The following is a 16,554-nucleotide window of genomic DNA, read 5'->3' on the forward strand; positions in this document are numbered from 1 at the left end:
AGCAAGGGTTAAGTGTCTTTCCTCTCATTCCATCTACTATCATTTTGTCCTGGCCTCTGCTGTCATTGTCTTCTTCTGTGCCCACACAGGAGAATCTATACACTACACCATGCATCGTCTGTCAGGTATCACAATGTCCTTCCTTATAGAACTTTCAGACGCCGGTCAGTGTGGTCACGTTGAGAATCGGTGCATCCTCCACAGGATAGACAGCTCTTGGGCTTTCGGTTCTCGGAAACCGTTGGTCAGACTGGCTTGGCCCCTGTGACTGGACACCCGTGTGTCATATGGGTCACACACGGCAAGTTTGAGACTGTACGGTCGTGCCCGAGTTATGCTGAGGACGCACGCACGCACGCGCACGCGCACACGCACACGCACACACACACACACACACACACACACACACACACACACACACACACACACACACACACACACACTGTGGACAATACTGTAGGCTAAATAAGGCCCAGGCCTGTACACGCTAGCCGTGCCCATTTAAAACAATATATGTTGAATAATGAAGTGAAACTAAATAGAAATTGAGTGTCAGGCTAGCAGACTGTGAGACTGAAGCCACATTTGATAATGAGTGTCACTATATAGTGGGTTGTTTTGTCAATTACTAAACTGTCATTGCTGGATACAGACTGTCAGTGGCTCATGTCCTGACCTCGCTGGGAAAGTCCGGATGTGTAAATTGAGTGAGAGAAACACTCTCCTCTCCCTCATCAACCACCGTCATGGTGGCATGGAGTGAGGAAGTGAGAAGATGGAGGTGAGGTGAGGTGCTCCCTCTGGAGCTGCTAAGTGGCCAGAACAAGAAGACTGCATTTATAAAGCAGGTACAAGGCCAGTACTGTGTAACTGTGTGTGTGTGTGTGTGTAGTGTAGCAGTGCATTGCTGAAAATGTACTATTTGTGCAATATACTAAAATATATCTTGTCCGTTACCCTCCTTTTATGCCATCATTTCCTGTCTGCAGAGTTATTGCAGCGTCCTAGCTGAGGCAGCTGAACCACTTCCTGGATATTATAACATGATTAGATGAGAACACACCACAGGGAGGTCGACCCTGCCGCGAAGAGGTGAAAAACCTGCCGTTTTCATTTATACTGGCTTCTGACGAGACGGTTAGTATATCACATGGCCATCGGCTGTGCTGAGGTTTTCCTACAGTATACATTCATTCTGCTGCACCACATCTCTTGCTTGGATGCCCTGCACAGCTAAAAGAAAGAAAAAAAGAACAAGAAAACGTCTTTCCTTCTGGGAGTTTATCACAAAATTAAATCAATTGAGTGGATCTTCATGAGTCACAAGGCAAGTTTGCCTTCCGCCACACCGAGAGCTTTCACAATGACTCACAAAGAAAGAAAGAAAGAAAGAAAGAAAGAAAGAAAGAAAGAAGTGTTAGCGGAATTAGCATACTTAGTCTAAACAATATAGGCTACAGTACCTATACTGTAGCATCTAAATAACATACCGGCTGTAAGTAAACAATGAATCAGTATCTAATCTATCTAAACTGGGGTATCTAAACTTTGACCCATGTAATGGAGTTGCACTTTCTGTCACCACTCTTTATAGTCAGAGGGAGTGTTATGTTGTTTTTGGATAGTTTCAGCCACACATAGCAAAATCAAGTTTAACTCTGAGTGTAAAAATGGACCCGTAGCATTTAGACTTTGCTGTGCACGGCAATAACTGGCTTGCTTGATTTAAAGGGAGTTCCACTTTATCAGCTCAGGAGGCAAAGATGGAAAGCAAGTGGCATACTTGGGTTCAGTGCAAGAGTGAGGAAGTCTTCTGTTATCAACTTGCAAACTTCCAAAACTTCAATACATCCAGAGACGAGTATGATGGAGCTGAGACCACTAACCTCATTCACCAACTAGGCACTGGTTAACCATACTGTCAGAAAACAAACACATATTTTAGTGTCACATCCTCTTAGCTTCTCACACAGGGGGCACCCTGAAGTTAAATTGACTTAAGGCTAGCAGGTAATCCATTCCACATAGTGTATATAAATATTTTCCTTTCCCATAGAGCTTTTGAATGTGAGACTGTAGGTACAAAGTCTGTTGCGCTCCCTCTGGTGGATTAAGTGTGTACATTGCTAACCTTAGAAATGTAATAGGCAAGTTACATAAGACATTTAATAGATACTCTCTCCTCCAGCTCTGATCCATTCGAAGCTAATAAAATGAGCAGGGAGAAGATGTGTTCTGTGGTGCAGTTTAAAGATCAAGCTCATTTATTTTGAGAGTTCGGTCGATTTCGTTTTTCTTTGGGAGCACCCGTGTACCAGGATGTGCAGGCATGATTAAAAAAAAGGGGCACAAGCCCCAGCCAGTATTTTAACAGTATTCCTAAATGGATATTCTGTCTGGAAAAGTTATTTTGGGGGTTACGTTTAGTGCCATACTCTCTTCAGATAGTTAACAGTCCAGTATGGCTGTAACTACAAACTAAATTACGTACTACCACTCTGGTAAATTGTAACCCAGATTGGGTTTAGAGATTATACCAAACGCAACAAAGTACAGCTCACATAGACAAAACAGAGGCATTACACAGAGGAAAGAATAGATAAGAGACATAAAAACAAACAAACAAGAAAAACAGGCAAAATCCATGCACACAGACTCCTTTAGAATCCATAGAATCAGACTGGGGCCTCATAAAGTACCATATATTTTTCTTCCGAATGACCAATCATTGATGCTGTGTGTAGTTCACACAACAAGCTCACACATTTATATTATAATACTATGATAGTATATTTGAAGCATGTTATTTGAATTTTTATTGCAGTTTTATTTTTTACTGATTTGACTTCTTCCTCTTTGTACAGCCCTTTGGTCAACATTTGTTGTTTCTTAAATGTGCTTTATAAATAAACTGACTTGAGTAGATAATGGCAAACTCAAGTGCTATAAAACTAACAGTGGATTCCCTCGCCATTCATTTGACCTGAACTGGAAAGACTGTTGATGTTTGTAAAGAACTCACTGGCCTGTCAGGGGATCGAGGCACCAGAGTCCAGAGAGATAAACTCCAGACCCTGAACATGAGTCAAACATTCCAAACAGATGACTCATCGGGTCACTGCACCTTTTCATTTCAGTCACTGGAGGGCGGCAGTAGATCACATTATACTTCAAAGAGCCCAGGCGTCCTACACAGAGCCAGAATTAAGAGTTCTCTCTGTATTTCTGTGATTTCTAAAGGTAAACAAAAAAGGGTAAATGAAGAAAAGGGTAAATGAAAAGGTTTCATATGGAGCAATTTGGCTCTGCAATAAAGAACCATGTGGCAAAAATGGAGACCATGCAGGGCACTCTTGTGTAAAAATTAAAAAGCCTTAAATAGCCTGGCTAATGTATAGTATGGCAAGAATAAAAAATACGCCTGAGCATTGCAGTTGCCTTGGTCTCTTCCCTTTCTTGCCAATACAAAGTTTCACCCATTTGTACCAAAGAGCACTTTGTTTTCGGATTTTTTTAATCTGCCAAACAGATGCACTCCTTTCTCTCTTTCTTCTACAAATAACCATGTGGGTTCTTTGTATAAACCAGTCCAATTACATGGAGTGAGCTGTTTAGACCAATTCTATTACATGAAGTGAGCAGTAGTATTTTCTTCAGTTTAATATAGGACTATATTTGAAATTATGAATAGAATGCACTCCCTCGTATAGGACCATGTTATATACACAGATGTTCTTGCTTCTTTTTAAGACAGGCCTGGTTATATACACAGATGTTCTTGCTTATTTTAGGACCAGGTTGCATAACTACACAGTTGTTCTGTATAACTACACAGTTGTTCTTTCCTCTTTGTGGATCAGTTTAGATTGTATACAGATGTTTTTGTCAGTTTCAACAGTAACAGTTTCTGTTACTGTTCTTGCAAAAAAAAAAGAACGAAAGTTGCAATTGTAATTCATTCGATATCAGCTGTCAATGTAGTACACTCTGGCTTTGTGAACTCAACTCAAACACAAATCAACCAGGCATTTTCATAACACCAAGCATGAATTGATATAGTGTGTGAATTAATGCAATTTGGGAATCACTATAAATGCAGTTGAATGTGCAAAGTCCTTGTCTATACATTTTGGTACTTAAGGGATAAGGGTTCATCATCATCATCTTCTCATCATAATGTGTTTTTTTGGGTCCAAGGCATACCAACGGGCAAGTCAAAATGTCTGAACTTGTATGTAGATTAACTATTTTTGCTTCTCAGATAATCCACCCTAGCATCGACCTTGAGCCTCTCAGATAAAATACACCCTGGCATCGACGTTGAGAATCTCAGATAATACACCCTAGCATAGTTTAGTTTTTTTTTTTTTTTAGTTTATTCGCACGATAAAAACAGTACAAAAAAGGGTAACATCAATAAAAGAGAAATATGTGCAGGTGAGAAAAGAAACCCATGGAGGGCTTATATGTGGTTCTCACCAAAGATAATATACAAATAGTAAATAGACAAAGTAATCAAACATAGGTATGAAAAACAAAAAGAAAATACAGCAACAAAATACATTATTTACACTTGTGAAGTGTGTGTGATGTGTATGTGTGAGTGCGTGTGTGCACGTGCACGCATTGCACGCACGTGCAAGCCTGAGTGTGCCTAAGTGAACATGCATGTCTGTCTGTGTCTGAGTATGCACAATAAAGCTACATTATGTTAGAATCAAGTGGAGAAAGTTGCTTCGAGAGACTGGCTCTCAATCTATGTTTAAAGTTACAGAGTGAAGATGAGGAGTTGGCAATAAATATGTGTGCATTCCAGAGTATAGAACCTCTGACTTTAACATAGACCCTATATGCCCCTCGATACACCCTGAGCATTGTATCCATGTTGCATCCATCTGAGAGCATTCATCTGTCTTGCTTGCATGAGACGTACACAATGTCCTCATCCGTCTAAACAAGAAGAATGTGTAACTAATCAATGAATGGCATCATTATTGTGCTCTTGAAACCAAGTTTCAGTGAGTCTGTGTGGTGTAGCCTAGCCAAAGGATCAGGGAAAGTAGTGGTAGGAACTTGGAAGGAAGATTCTCAGACTGCAGTTTGTTGTCAAAAGTGAACACAGTGCTGCTGTCCTAATTAATGTGTTAACAGCCTGTTTTTAGAGGGTGGGCAATTCTCACCTCTCACCTCACATGTGCTACAAGCCAATAGTAAAAATACGATTAGTATTTAAGTTTAACATTACATTCTTAATTCAGGAAAATCATTGTCCTCCACTCATCTAAATGCTCTTTACTTTACAGAAAATATCAATACACGAACACTTCATAAACCAATAAATAAATAACAAACTAAACACAAATAACACAAATACATTTCCCTTCAGTTGGTTTGGCTCAGTGACATCAGCAGTGATTTTTAAGCTTATAAAAGTGAAGACATGCTTGGCATCTCCCTCCAACCATTTGTCCTGCATGTTGATCATGAACAAAAAGAAAATCATTGATGCTTAAACTTGTAAAGAGAATTGAAATTAAACTATGCTTAGCATTGCTATTCTATATAAATATAACTGAAATTAAACCATATGTGTTTGCTTTAAAAGATGCTTTAATGTTGCAAACTGTAAAAAAGTAATAATAATAATAATAAAAAAAAAAAAAGATAAGGTAACTCTTATTGTTCAAACAAACAAAGCAATATTACGGACACATAAAATAGAAGCAAAACAAAGCACATCTATATGGTTGCCAAAACAATGATGTACCTTCAGTTGTGAGCGAGGGACAAAATGGTGAGATCACACCCAGGTTGTCATTTGTAAAAACAGCCTTCTCTGTACTTGGAAATGACATAAATTGTGCTCTATGCACTGGTATTTGATTACTTTTCTGTTTTGCACTCAGGAACATAACTCATGTATATTTAACAAGATTTGTGTTAGTTTTCAATACAAATACGGATTAAGGTAAATAATCCTTGTGAGTTTCGAGGACCAACCTTGTGCGTCTGTCCTCTCTGCCCTCGGTTTCTACGTAACTACACTGTCCTGTCAACAGCAGAACAAATAGTAAGCTCATCAATGAAGCCTTACAGATTTGTTATGAATCTCACACTAATAATCGTGTCGTCTAATTAGTCACACATTCTATTAGTATAGAGGGTATGCGCGTGACATCATCATCAAACCCGGAAGTTATGCAGGAACACCTACTGAGTGACAAAAAATACTTTCTGGCCTTGACAGCCCATACATGCAAACAGAAAAGTCGATTTGCCATTCACTTCATGCATGCGCATACCTTCTATAGTATTTAGTAGCAGTGATAATAGGATGAGCTCAGCTATCGAAACTCATGAGTTCAGGTTTCATGACAAGGAAAAATACTGCCAGAAGGTAAAAAAAAGAAAAAGAAAAGAAAAATGCTTCATTTCTACAGAGGAAACAGCAAAACAGCCCTTGGCTTGGACATGCTGTTATATTTCTCCTGGCCAACGATAATATTCCAAAAGCATGTTCCAGATCCAGAACCGTCTAGCTTCATTGTATCTATACTACAGTATAAATGTGTGGAATTTCTGTCCGCGTACTGCACTAAGTACACTATTTTTCAAGTTTCAAGTTTATTGGTCATTTAAAATAAACACACCTTATACAATGTATTCAGGGTTTTTTTTGTTGACCAAAAGGGAGTGTTTGGCAGAAGCCTCAGCTTATAATGCCAGCCCTTTTAATATTCAAAATAGCTATAAATACAACAAACAAACAAAACAAGACAAAAACAAAACAAGCATAACAAAACAAGACAAAAACAAAAACAAAACAAAAAAATGAAAAAGGACAAAGAAATAAATAAATAAATAATAATAATAAATAAAGATAATGATAATGATAATGATAATTACTATAGATAATGACTATAGTCTATAGTAGTATTAACGAAGCAGATTTGCTAAGTATAAAAAAGAATTCCCCAAAAAGCTACATTATCAGCGGACAAAGTCATGAAAATCTCAGTGAAATCACACTGTAACACAGTTACATCATGTAGTTGAGACTCTTATTCTGAATCGACTGTTAAGTTGGAAAATGATATAGCCTACAGCAGGGGTTCCCAAACTGTGGTGCGTGCACCCCTTGTGGTGCGCGAACACCCTCTAGTATAGGGTGTAGGATGGGTGACAAATTCCAAATGTACTTTGTCAATGAATTTATCTTTCTCTCTCCATTCTGTCATAAACTACAGTAAAACCAAACCAAAACAGGGCGGCGGTGGCTCAGGGGGTAGAGTGGCTGGATGGTAACTGCAAGGTTGCCAGTTCGAACCCGGGCTCCCCCAGAGTTGGTGTCGAAGTGTCCTTGCACTATATATTTCTAAAACTATGAAACATTTCAAAGATTTCTTTTCAGGCAAACATGTCCACCGTAAGATGAACCTAAATAGGTTTGAATGGGGTTTCTAGGTGTAAGTATGTAGGACAAGTAGCATGCCAAAGTTTGTGTAATTGCCATTGAGAATGCATTGGGCGTTTAAGTTATTTAATAACTCCGAAACTACAAATCATTTCAAAGTAAAAAGTTCCAGCATGTGTCTCCACAGTAAGCTGAATTATAAAATGTGTGAATGGAGTTTCCAGGTGAAAGTAATGTTTTGACGTGCCAATATCTGCCATTGAGCCCCATTATAAATGTCTCAAATTTGAAAGCACTATATTTCTAAAACTATGAAACATTTCAAAGATTCCACATGTCCACCGTAAGATGAACCTAAATAGGTTTGAATGGGGTTTCTAGGTGTAAGTATGTAGGACTAGTAGCATGGCAAAGTTTGTGCTATTGCCATTGAGAATGCATTGGGCGTTTAAGTTAAATACGGGGGGGGACATATTTTGACAGCAGAAACTGCCTGTCATAATTTCTCCCTATTCCAAAGCCCCCCCAGGTACATTATATATTTAAACTATTTTCAGCAATGGTACACTTATTTTTTCAGTGGGTAGATCTTGTTGAGCTGGTCATTTTGAAAGTAGATCTCACGTCATAAATGTGTGGGCACCCCTGCTCTAGGGGGTGCGTAACATGAAAAGGGTAATGGTGGTTTTATTGTGTTATTTAGCACAAACGGCAAAATCTGGTAGAACACTGTTGTAAGGAGATGTATAGAGCAGCTGCGGGAGTATACAGCAGCTGCATGTGTCTTAGTGCAGTGACATTGTGATTATTTGCCAAGCCTTCGGGACTGCTTGGTTCCTTAATTAACTGCATTTATATAGCACCGACCTTTATCCGATTCCAAGGTGCTTTATGATTGTGCATTCACACACACATTCATACACCGATTGCGGCGGAAACCACGCAAGGCACCAACCTGCTCATCAGGAGTTATTAGGGGTTCAGTGTCTTGCTCAAGGACACATCACACACACACACATCACACACTCCACCATGGCCCGTAGCACTTGCCCTAGCCTAGCCCCTTAGATAGCACATTATGTAGACTTAGATAGTATTTTAAACAGACTTATAGCTTGTTACGTAGACAGCTCTAGAATTGCACTTTATGTAGTCATAGCACTTTATAGTACACATGTATAATATATTATATAGTATAGTATGTATAGTTTACATAGATACTCCACTGTTACGTTCTTAGTTTACGCATGATTCATGATAACTACTTTTTATATATGTGATGTATGCCATGCTTTTGTTATTGCTTAATGTAAGTCGCTCTGGATTAAGAGCGTCTGCTAAATGCCTAAATTGTAAATTGTATCAACTCGGGAGCCGGGATCGAACTGGGAACCTTCCGGTTCTCTACCTCCTGAGCCACTGCCACCCGTGAGGTGCTACGATGTAACTCAGTAAACATGAGAAAAAGGCAGCACACTCGTAGCCACAATGCTGTATATTTATTGACAACGCTGATGTAACTCGTCATCGGTGCCGTGGATGAAAATGCTATTTACAGGGGTGAGCCGAGGCAAACAAGTCTGAGAACCACTGGTCTATTGTCATGATCAACAGTGAATTCATGAGTAATGAGAAGCACAGGGGAACACTCAATCCACAGCACAATTGTGCACGTGCTTCCTTCTGCTGTACGTAGTACCCCCCTTAGAATAATAAACGGCATAAATCAAAATAAGCACCATAAAAATATAAACAGAATAACACTTGCACTGGCATCCATTTCTGGGTTATATAACCCGCTGTGTGGTACAAAACGCATTATCTCACTTGCCGAGTCAGGGGCCAAATTTCGAATGTTTTCTTTCTTTCTCCTGAGGCACCAGAGTTCCTCTTGCAGCAAACCTGTCCAAAACAAACTAGAAAATGTGCTCAGTAGAACACAGACTTAACACAGACTTGTTTGCACTGGGACACCTTGTGAGCTTGATGATCTGATATTTTCGGTGTATAAGTAAAACAGGCCCTCGTCGTGTGGCAGTGCATTTAGGCACCATGTCCCGTTACTGTGTCATTTTAGCTATATATAATATAACATATGTTTTTGAGTGGTGCAGCCACTCCAAGGAGCTGGAGTGGTCTGTCTGCCCCTAAACCCGCCACTCAAAGGCTCCGCTCCTCCAACACCCATCTTCTCCCTGTCCCCCACACCAACCTCCGCACCATGGGTGACCGGGCCTTCTGCCACACAGCCCCTTGTCTGTGGAACTCTCTACACCTGAGAGCACCACAGTCCACCGACTCTTTCAAGAATGGACTTAAGACCCACCTTTTTAAGAAAGCCTTTCACTAAACATGTTTTACTGCTAATGATGTTGCCTGCACTTTTATTGTATTTTATTCTTTTTTGCCATGCTTTTAATCTCTGAGATTCGTAAGAAAGTAAATTCTCATTTCAAAGCTCATAAAAATCATAGATCCTGGGACGTTCTTCAAAGAAGTCCTCACATAGTTGAATATGTGTAAAATGACTTTGACTAACCTCCTAAATATAATCTGAACGAGTAGAATAGAAATACAAAATATATATAAAGTAGCCCATTATCTCTCTAAATTAGTGCTAAAATGTTTTACAAAATAAAATAAAAAGCTAATTTTCTGTGACAAGTCTCAGAGATCATTTCAACAGTGTTTTGTCTCCCCTAGGACCCATGGGAGGGTGGGAGGGTGAACGGGAGGGTGAACGGGAGGGTAGGCTGGGCTCCCCTAGGACCCATGGGAGGGTGGGAGGGTGAACAGGAGGGTGGGAGGGTGAACGGGAGGGTAGGCTGGGTCTCCCCTAGGACCCATGGGAGGGTGGGAGGGTGAACGGGAGGGTAGGCTGGGTCTCCCCTAGGACCCATGGGAGGGTGGGAGGGTGAACGGGACCCAACGGGACCCTAGGACCCATGAGAGGGTGGGAGGGTGAACGGGAGGGTAGGCTGGGCAAAGTGACCACTCTTGGTCATTCTGCCCAACCTAAGGGGAAGGGTTGCACACAAAAGAAAAAGAAAAACGGGGAATGTCACCAATAACAATAACGATGTAAAACTAACCTTGTACCTCTCCCTGAATAAAGAAATATATATAAAACTAGAAAAAGTGCCCCTCGGGGCACAGGTCTCCACCAGGGCAGGTCAGGTTGTGGCCTCCTAGTGGCGCTATAATAGGCCAATGTGAAAAGGGTGCCATTTCTTCATACGCCTTTGATGGCAATTGGATGATTTGAGGCATTTTGTTCCAAAAATGTGTTTTGCAAAAATCAACCTGTTGGTGGCGCTATAACAGGCCAATGTGAAAAGGGTGGGATATATTCCTCAGCCTAGTAAGAAAATGTGAGAAAGATTTCACGTAAATTGCACGCTGCGTTCATGATTTGAGGCTTTTGTTCAAAACGGGGCAATCTTGCAAACTGTGAAAGCCAATTATAGCCAATTAGGATGGAATATGAAATATCGGACAGATCCGACTTGCACACATGACCATAGAGATACTGTGTAACGATTTGTGAGATTTTTGGACAGAATCTGGAGGAGTAATATCCAAAAATGTGTTTTGCAAAAGTCGGCCTCCTGGTGGCGCTATAAAAGGCAGATGCGGAAAATGCAGGTCAAAGGTTTGTCCTTGGCCTCTAGGGAGTGTGCATGCAACGTTTCACGCAGATCGGTGCAGTTTTAGGTAAAACATGTGAAAAGCTGCCTCATGGTGGCGCTATAACAGGCCATTCTGGAAAATGTGGGGCAGAGGTTCATCGTTGGCATCCAGGGAGTGTGTGTGCAAAGTTTGGCATCGACCAGGTTAACGGTGCCGGAGATTAGCTGGTAACAGACGGACGGAAGGACGGACACACACACGGACACACACACACGGACGGAGTGCAAAACATACTCTCTCCCCATGCCTTCGGCCTGGTGGAGACAAAAAATAAACAATGTGCCTCTGTAGCAACGACCCTGACTGAGCTGAACTGTTGAAAACACTGTCACAACAATGAGTAATAGCTTTTGATAGATGAATTGAGTCCCAATGGTATTCCACAAAACATTCTCTCATATGCCCTGCAGATTCATGCAAATTTAAAATCCTTATTATTGAGATTTCTGTCAAACAGAGTGTAGGGACTGAGGGAACGTAGAGTCTATGTTATTGGCTAGTGTAGAGTCTATGTTATTGTATTAGTAAGTTCACACGAACCCATTAAGACCGGAGGCCGATTCTAAAAATGCCTTCTAAATCAGTAGTTTTCAAAAGATTTGTTTTTGGCTTTTTGCCTTCATTGATAGTTATTAGTGAAGACAGACAGGAAAGTGGGAGGGAGAGAAGGGGAGAGACATGCAGCAAAGGTCGTCATGAACGGGACTCGAACACGTGACGTGCGCCTGGACCACTAGTCCAGCGGGCACTGAGTTTTCAAACCTTTTCACCCCCAAATTGGTATATACAGTATTTGGCTCTGGACCCCCCACCTGACTGTGGACCTGAATGTTTTGTTTAAGCCCTTTTCTTTTCTCCAGAAATTGCAGATGTATAAGCTCTCAAGCACGGCAAAAGTGTCACGCTGTGCGCTTGTACTGTATATCTGCTATTTTCGAATAGCTGTACACTCAAATCTAAAATGACACAGCGGTGCTTTCCTGGTTTTCTAAAGCAGGTTTGATGTGTTTTCAGCCTCCACCCTATAAAGTAATATTTGGCTGTCCAGTACTATTCACAGTCCAGTGGCTGAGTGGGAGATGAATACCATAGAACGCATTGCCAGTGCTGGAAATCATTACTGGGCGTTTTATGTTCCATATTTTCCAGCTATGATGATTTTATTATGATGTTGTGTGTTCTTGTATAGTGGTCCACCATGTCAACGTGGCTGCTTAGATGAACTCTGTTGTGTGTTCTTGTATAGTGGTCCACCATATCAACGTGGCTGATTAGATTAACTCTAAAACACTACAGATCAAATTGCTTCATTGTCGTTAGCAACACCAAGCAAAACCTGGCCAACACATTCCTGCAACAATCCCAAGATAAATGCAAGTTATTGCTGAAATCACACGACTGTGATGTACTGCAAGGATTATGTCTTGTCTGCAATCCATCATAAACCACAATTTGATGCAAATTGTGAAAAGAAAAATGCTATTAACCACTTAAGCCCTATTTTGTGGCTAGTTTTGCGTAAAAGTAGCAACAACAGCCGAGTTACAAGCTCGCAATGCATTTCCATGTTGTGAGCTTGTAGACTTGCTATGTTTGCATTGTATTTTCCCAAAACAGAGACGCCAGCTAGGTTGAAAGTGGATAACATAATACTGTGGGTCTTATCTGCCATTATTGTCCAGAGACACTCAAACTCAGGAACCATAGCAGAGGAGGAACAACAAATAGGACTAATGGTAACCTAATCTAGTCACAGATGACCTCATTGTGCACGCGTACCCAGTGACTCAATGGGCTGGAGGTCGAAACAGCTGTTTCAGCTTAGAGAAGTACTGTGAGTTAGCTGTCATAGTGTGTGTGTGTGTGTGTGTGTGTGTGTGTGTGTGTGTGTGTGTGTGTGTGTGTGTGTGTGTGTGTGTGTGTTTGTGTGCGTGCGTGTGCGTGTGTGTGTGTTGGCATAATGAGTATTGATGTGTGCGTGCACGTCTGCATGCATCTCTGCATGTTTCCAAAGCCTTTGAAGCCAGTGCATGTCCAGCTGAGAGATCGGTGAGGGTCTGTCTCAGTGTCTTACCTCCTCCATAGGGATGACCTGGGCATATCCCCCTCCTGCGGCTCCCCCTAGGTACAGAGACAAGAGGCAGCGCCGTCAGACAGAGACAATGGGACGGGGGGGACGGGGTACACAGAGCGTGTGCGTGTGCGCGCGCGTGCGTGTGTGTACTGTGATTAACTACCTGTGTGTCTTTGTCAGCATCTCTTTGTTTGAGCGTGCATGTGTGCAAATGCATATAGCCTACATGTCTGCTCAGTGTGGAAGTACCTTTGTGTGCTGTGCACGACTTTTTCCTGCATGTGTTCTAAACCACAAAAAACAGGAGTGAAAGAGGGAGGATTTCTTGAGGGAGGGAAAGTGAACGAGGGATGATGTGTATGAGAGAGAGAGAGAAAGTGAAAAACTGAAGAACAGAGGATGCAGAGAGACATAGGAGGAGGGGAGACGCTGTCAGAGATAGAAGATTCAGGGGCACAGAGAGAGAGAGAGAGAGAGAGAGTAAAGCAGAGAGGTTACAGAGTCATGAAAGCGGCGAGCTGCAGGGCTGTGGTGTGCAAGAGGGTCATGACATGGAGATGGTGAGAAGTAAGTGAAAGCAGATGGGAGCATGCTAGTTATGTGAGACGCCCCTTTGACACGTTCTGTTGTCTCCCGTGCCAGGAAATGAAGGAATTCTTGTACGTGTGTGTGTATATTTATTTGCGTGTGTATATTTGTTTGTGTTTGTGTGTGTGTGTGTGTGTGTGTTTGTGAGAGACAAGAGAAAGTCAGATTGTGAGTTATTTGAGTGTGTGTGCACGTACATGCATACTTGCGTGTGAGAGACAGAGAGAGAAGTGTGTGTTGTGTGAGGGAGCTGATAGGAAGTCTGGTTGCAGATATCTAGAGTGGATATGCACGCTGTGAATAAATGATTTCCTGGTGTGTCTGACTGCTTTTCATATCGTTGTCGGACAGGAACATCTTATCTTCATATTTCAACTTTTTGTGTTTTTTTCGTAAATTAAATTGGCCTACTTGATCATACTACAGCGTCACATGAAAGCATACCTTTTCAAAAGACATTTCCACCGACAGAGAATATATAATTAGATATAAAACCAATTCAACACCAGATATCTGAAACTGTATACGTTAACTGAATGCACAACATGAGTGAAGAAATGGTTGAGAACCCCTTCACAGCCTAGATAGTTAGGTAATATCTGATAATAAGTAGCCTTGCCGAGCCATGGGGCCCATAGGCCCTATCTCCTGTTTCTGAGGCAGCGTGATGTACAAGTACACCCCCTGGACATGACGCTAGTATGTCGCAGGGACTTACCCCCAATCCAACCCTTGATGCTGAGTGTCAAGCAGGGAGGCACTGGGTCCCATGTAGTATGCTACATGCTACTTAAAGGACCACTTCACCACTTTTCAACTTCTCTTCCTACAATTGGTCCTAACTAATGATCATGATAAAATACCACCATTCTTTCCTACTCAGTCTGTGTCTCATAGGAGGGCTGTGGGCAGTTCAGAAACCCGTCCACCAGTGACATCATCGATGGTGAAACCAAGCTAATAGAAACGGCATGCTTTCTTTTCCTGAAAAGTTGCAATGCAAAAGTTGAAGCCATCGTTCTCACGATAATAAAAATCTAAATATATTTTAAAACAAATCTTGTTTAAAAGAAAATCTGCCTAATGATGGACGGGTGTCCGAACTGCCCAAAGCCCTCCTATGAGACACAGACTGAGTAGGAAAAAATGGTGGTGTTTTATCATGAACATTAGTGAGGACCAATTATATGAAGAGATGTTGAAAAGTGGTGAAGTGGTCCTTTAAAGCATAATGAAATTTAGAAATGTTTGCCTTAACATGTTGTTAATGGTGGCCATATAGATTTGGGGCTGTCACAAATTATGCAAGCATTTTTGCAAGGGGCATGGGGGCTCACTTCATAGATGATTAATCCTCTGCGGTCACAGAAGTATCAGATATTACCTAAGGAGCAAAACCAAAAGATCTATGAGCTTTTTCACACAAAAAAAATAAATAATAATCCATTCAGTGCCAAAAATATTTCATGAAGCGGATTGCAGAATCTATCACGCTCAAGTGAGGCGAGAATCATGTTAGCCTCCCACATCTAGCTAACAATTACAGTTCTGTAGCAAAACAGCTGAACATGTTCAACTACAGTGGCAGCTTGGTGTAACCAATTCTTTACGAAGACCACTTGCCAATGTTTAATCTACCGCCACATTTGCCAACTACTCTGTCCTGCTTACATTTTGCATTTCCGATCGAGGCAATATTTCATCCTTTGTGCCATTGAAAGAAATTCCTCAACTCTTTTCCATGCATACTTATCCCCTGGGAATAGAACAAGTGCATCAACATGGCACTGAGGGAAGCAAATGAGAGGAGGAACTCATGGCTACATCTCTACATTGTACTGTACTCAATGGACTGTACTGACTAGATAAGTGGTTCTCAAAAATGTCCTTGTCAAAGACCCACAAATTGATGAAATGAAATCTATATTTACCCAGGGTATCTGGGCTAAGCTCAAGAACTTGTTTCCAGCCAGGCCCTGCTCATAGAACACATTTCATCGTAGTGGTTGATGCCTTGTTCAAGGGCATTTCAGCGGTAATTTTAACGTGTCGGACGGCTGGTTCGAACTGGGAACCTTCCGGTATCTAGACCGCGCCGCTATCCGTTCGGCCACCGCTGCCACAAATGCATTAGGGCCACCATAAGAGTTGTTATAGATTCAATTTAGTACAGAATTCTACAAACTGTCTCTAGTGGAATGAGTGAAACCTGTGATCTGAGCAGTGGAGAACAGTGGGGCGAGTGAAACCTATGATATTGAACAGTCATTGTAAATTCTCTCTTTGGACTCATTTCTAGCCGGTGAAACAAATGAAACTGTTACTGGGAACATATGGACCTCTGGGGGTCCACAGGGAACATATGGACCTCTGGGGGTCCACACACAGACACCACTTTGAGAACCACTGCTTTAGATGCACAGTCTAAATGTTCTGCACTTTGCATGTTTGCACATTCCAGGTAAAATTATGTGTTGAATGTGAATGAATGAGTATTTATACTGAGATTTTATGGGTTTTACCCCAGGGTTTTGAGACGTGCGCTTATCTTTTGTTGTCTTTTCTGTCTTATCATATCCTCCATGTCGCTTCCTACTTGCGGCTAGTAGCTACTGTAAATGCACAGTATTGCATCAGCAGGGCAAAGAGCATCTATAAAGTGAGAATGCATCCACTGTGCAACATCTGTAACTCTTTGCAGTCCGCCCATTCTAGAGGGAACTCGGTTGTAGTGTGATATATTACCTAAACAGCACTAGAAACAACATATTCTGAGTTGCAAGCACTA

General features: G+C 41.5%; 1 protein-coding gene across 1 annotated transcript in view; it reads left to right on the forward strand.

The window, feature by feature from the left end:
• Positions 1-775: 775 nt before the first annotated feature.
• Positions 776-16,554, forward strand: part of LOC306940637 (thrombomodulin-like) — a gene marked incomplete at both ends in the record, with an annotated part of 52,127 nt that continues 36,348 nt past the window's right edge. Inside the window, one exon of the mRNA XM_079525740.1 lies at positions 776-781. Coding sequence (XP_079381866.1) covers positions 776-781 — 6 coding nt within the window. The remainder of the gene's footprint in view (positions 782-16,554) is intronic.

Source organism: Electrona antarctica (genome assembly GCF_951216825.1).
Source record: "Electrona antarctica genome assembly, chromosome: 17".
Lineage (NCBI taxonomy): Eukaryota > Metazoa > Chordata > Actinopteri > Myctophiformes > Myctophidae > Electrona > Electrona antarctica.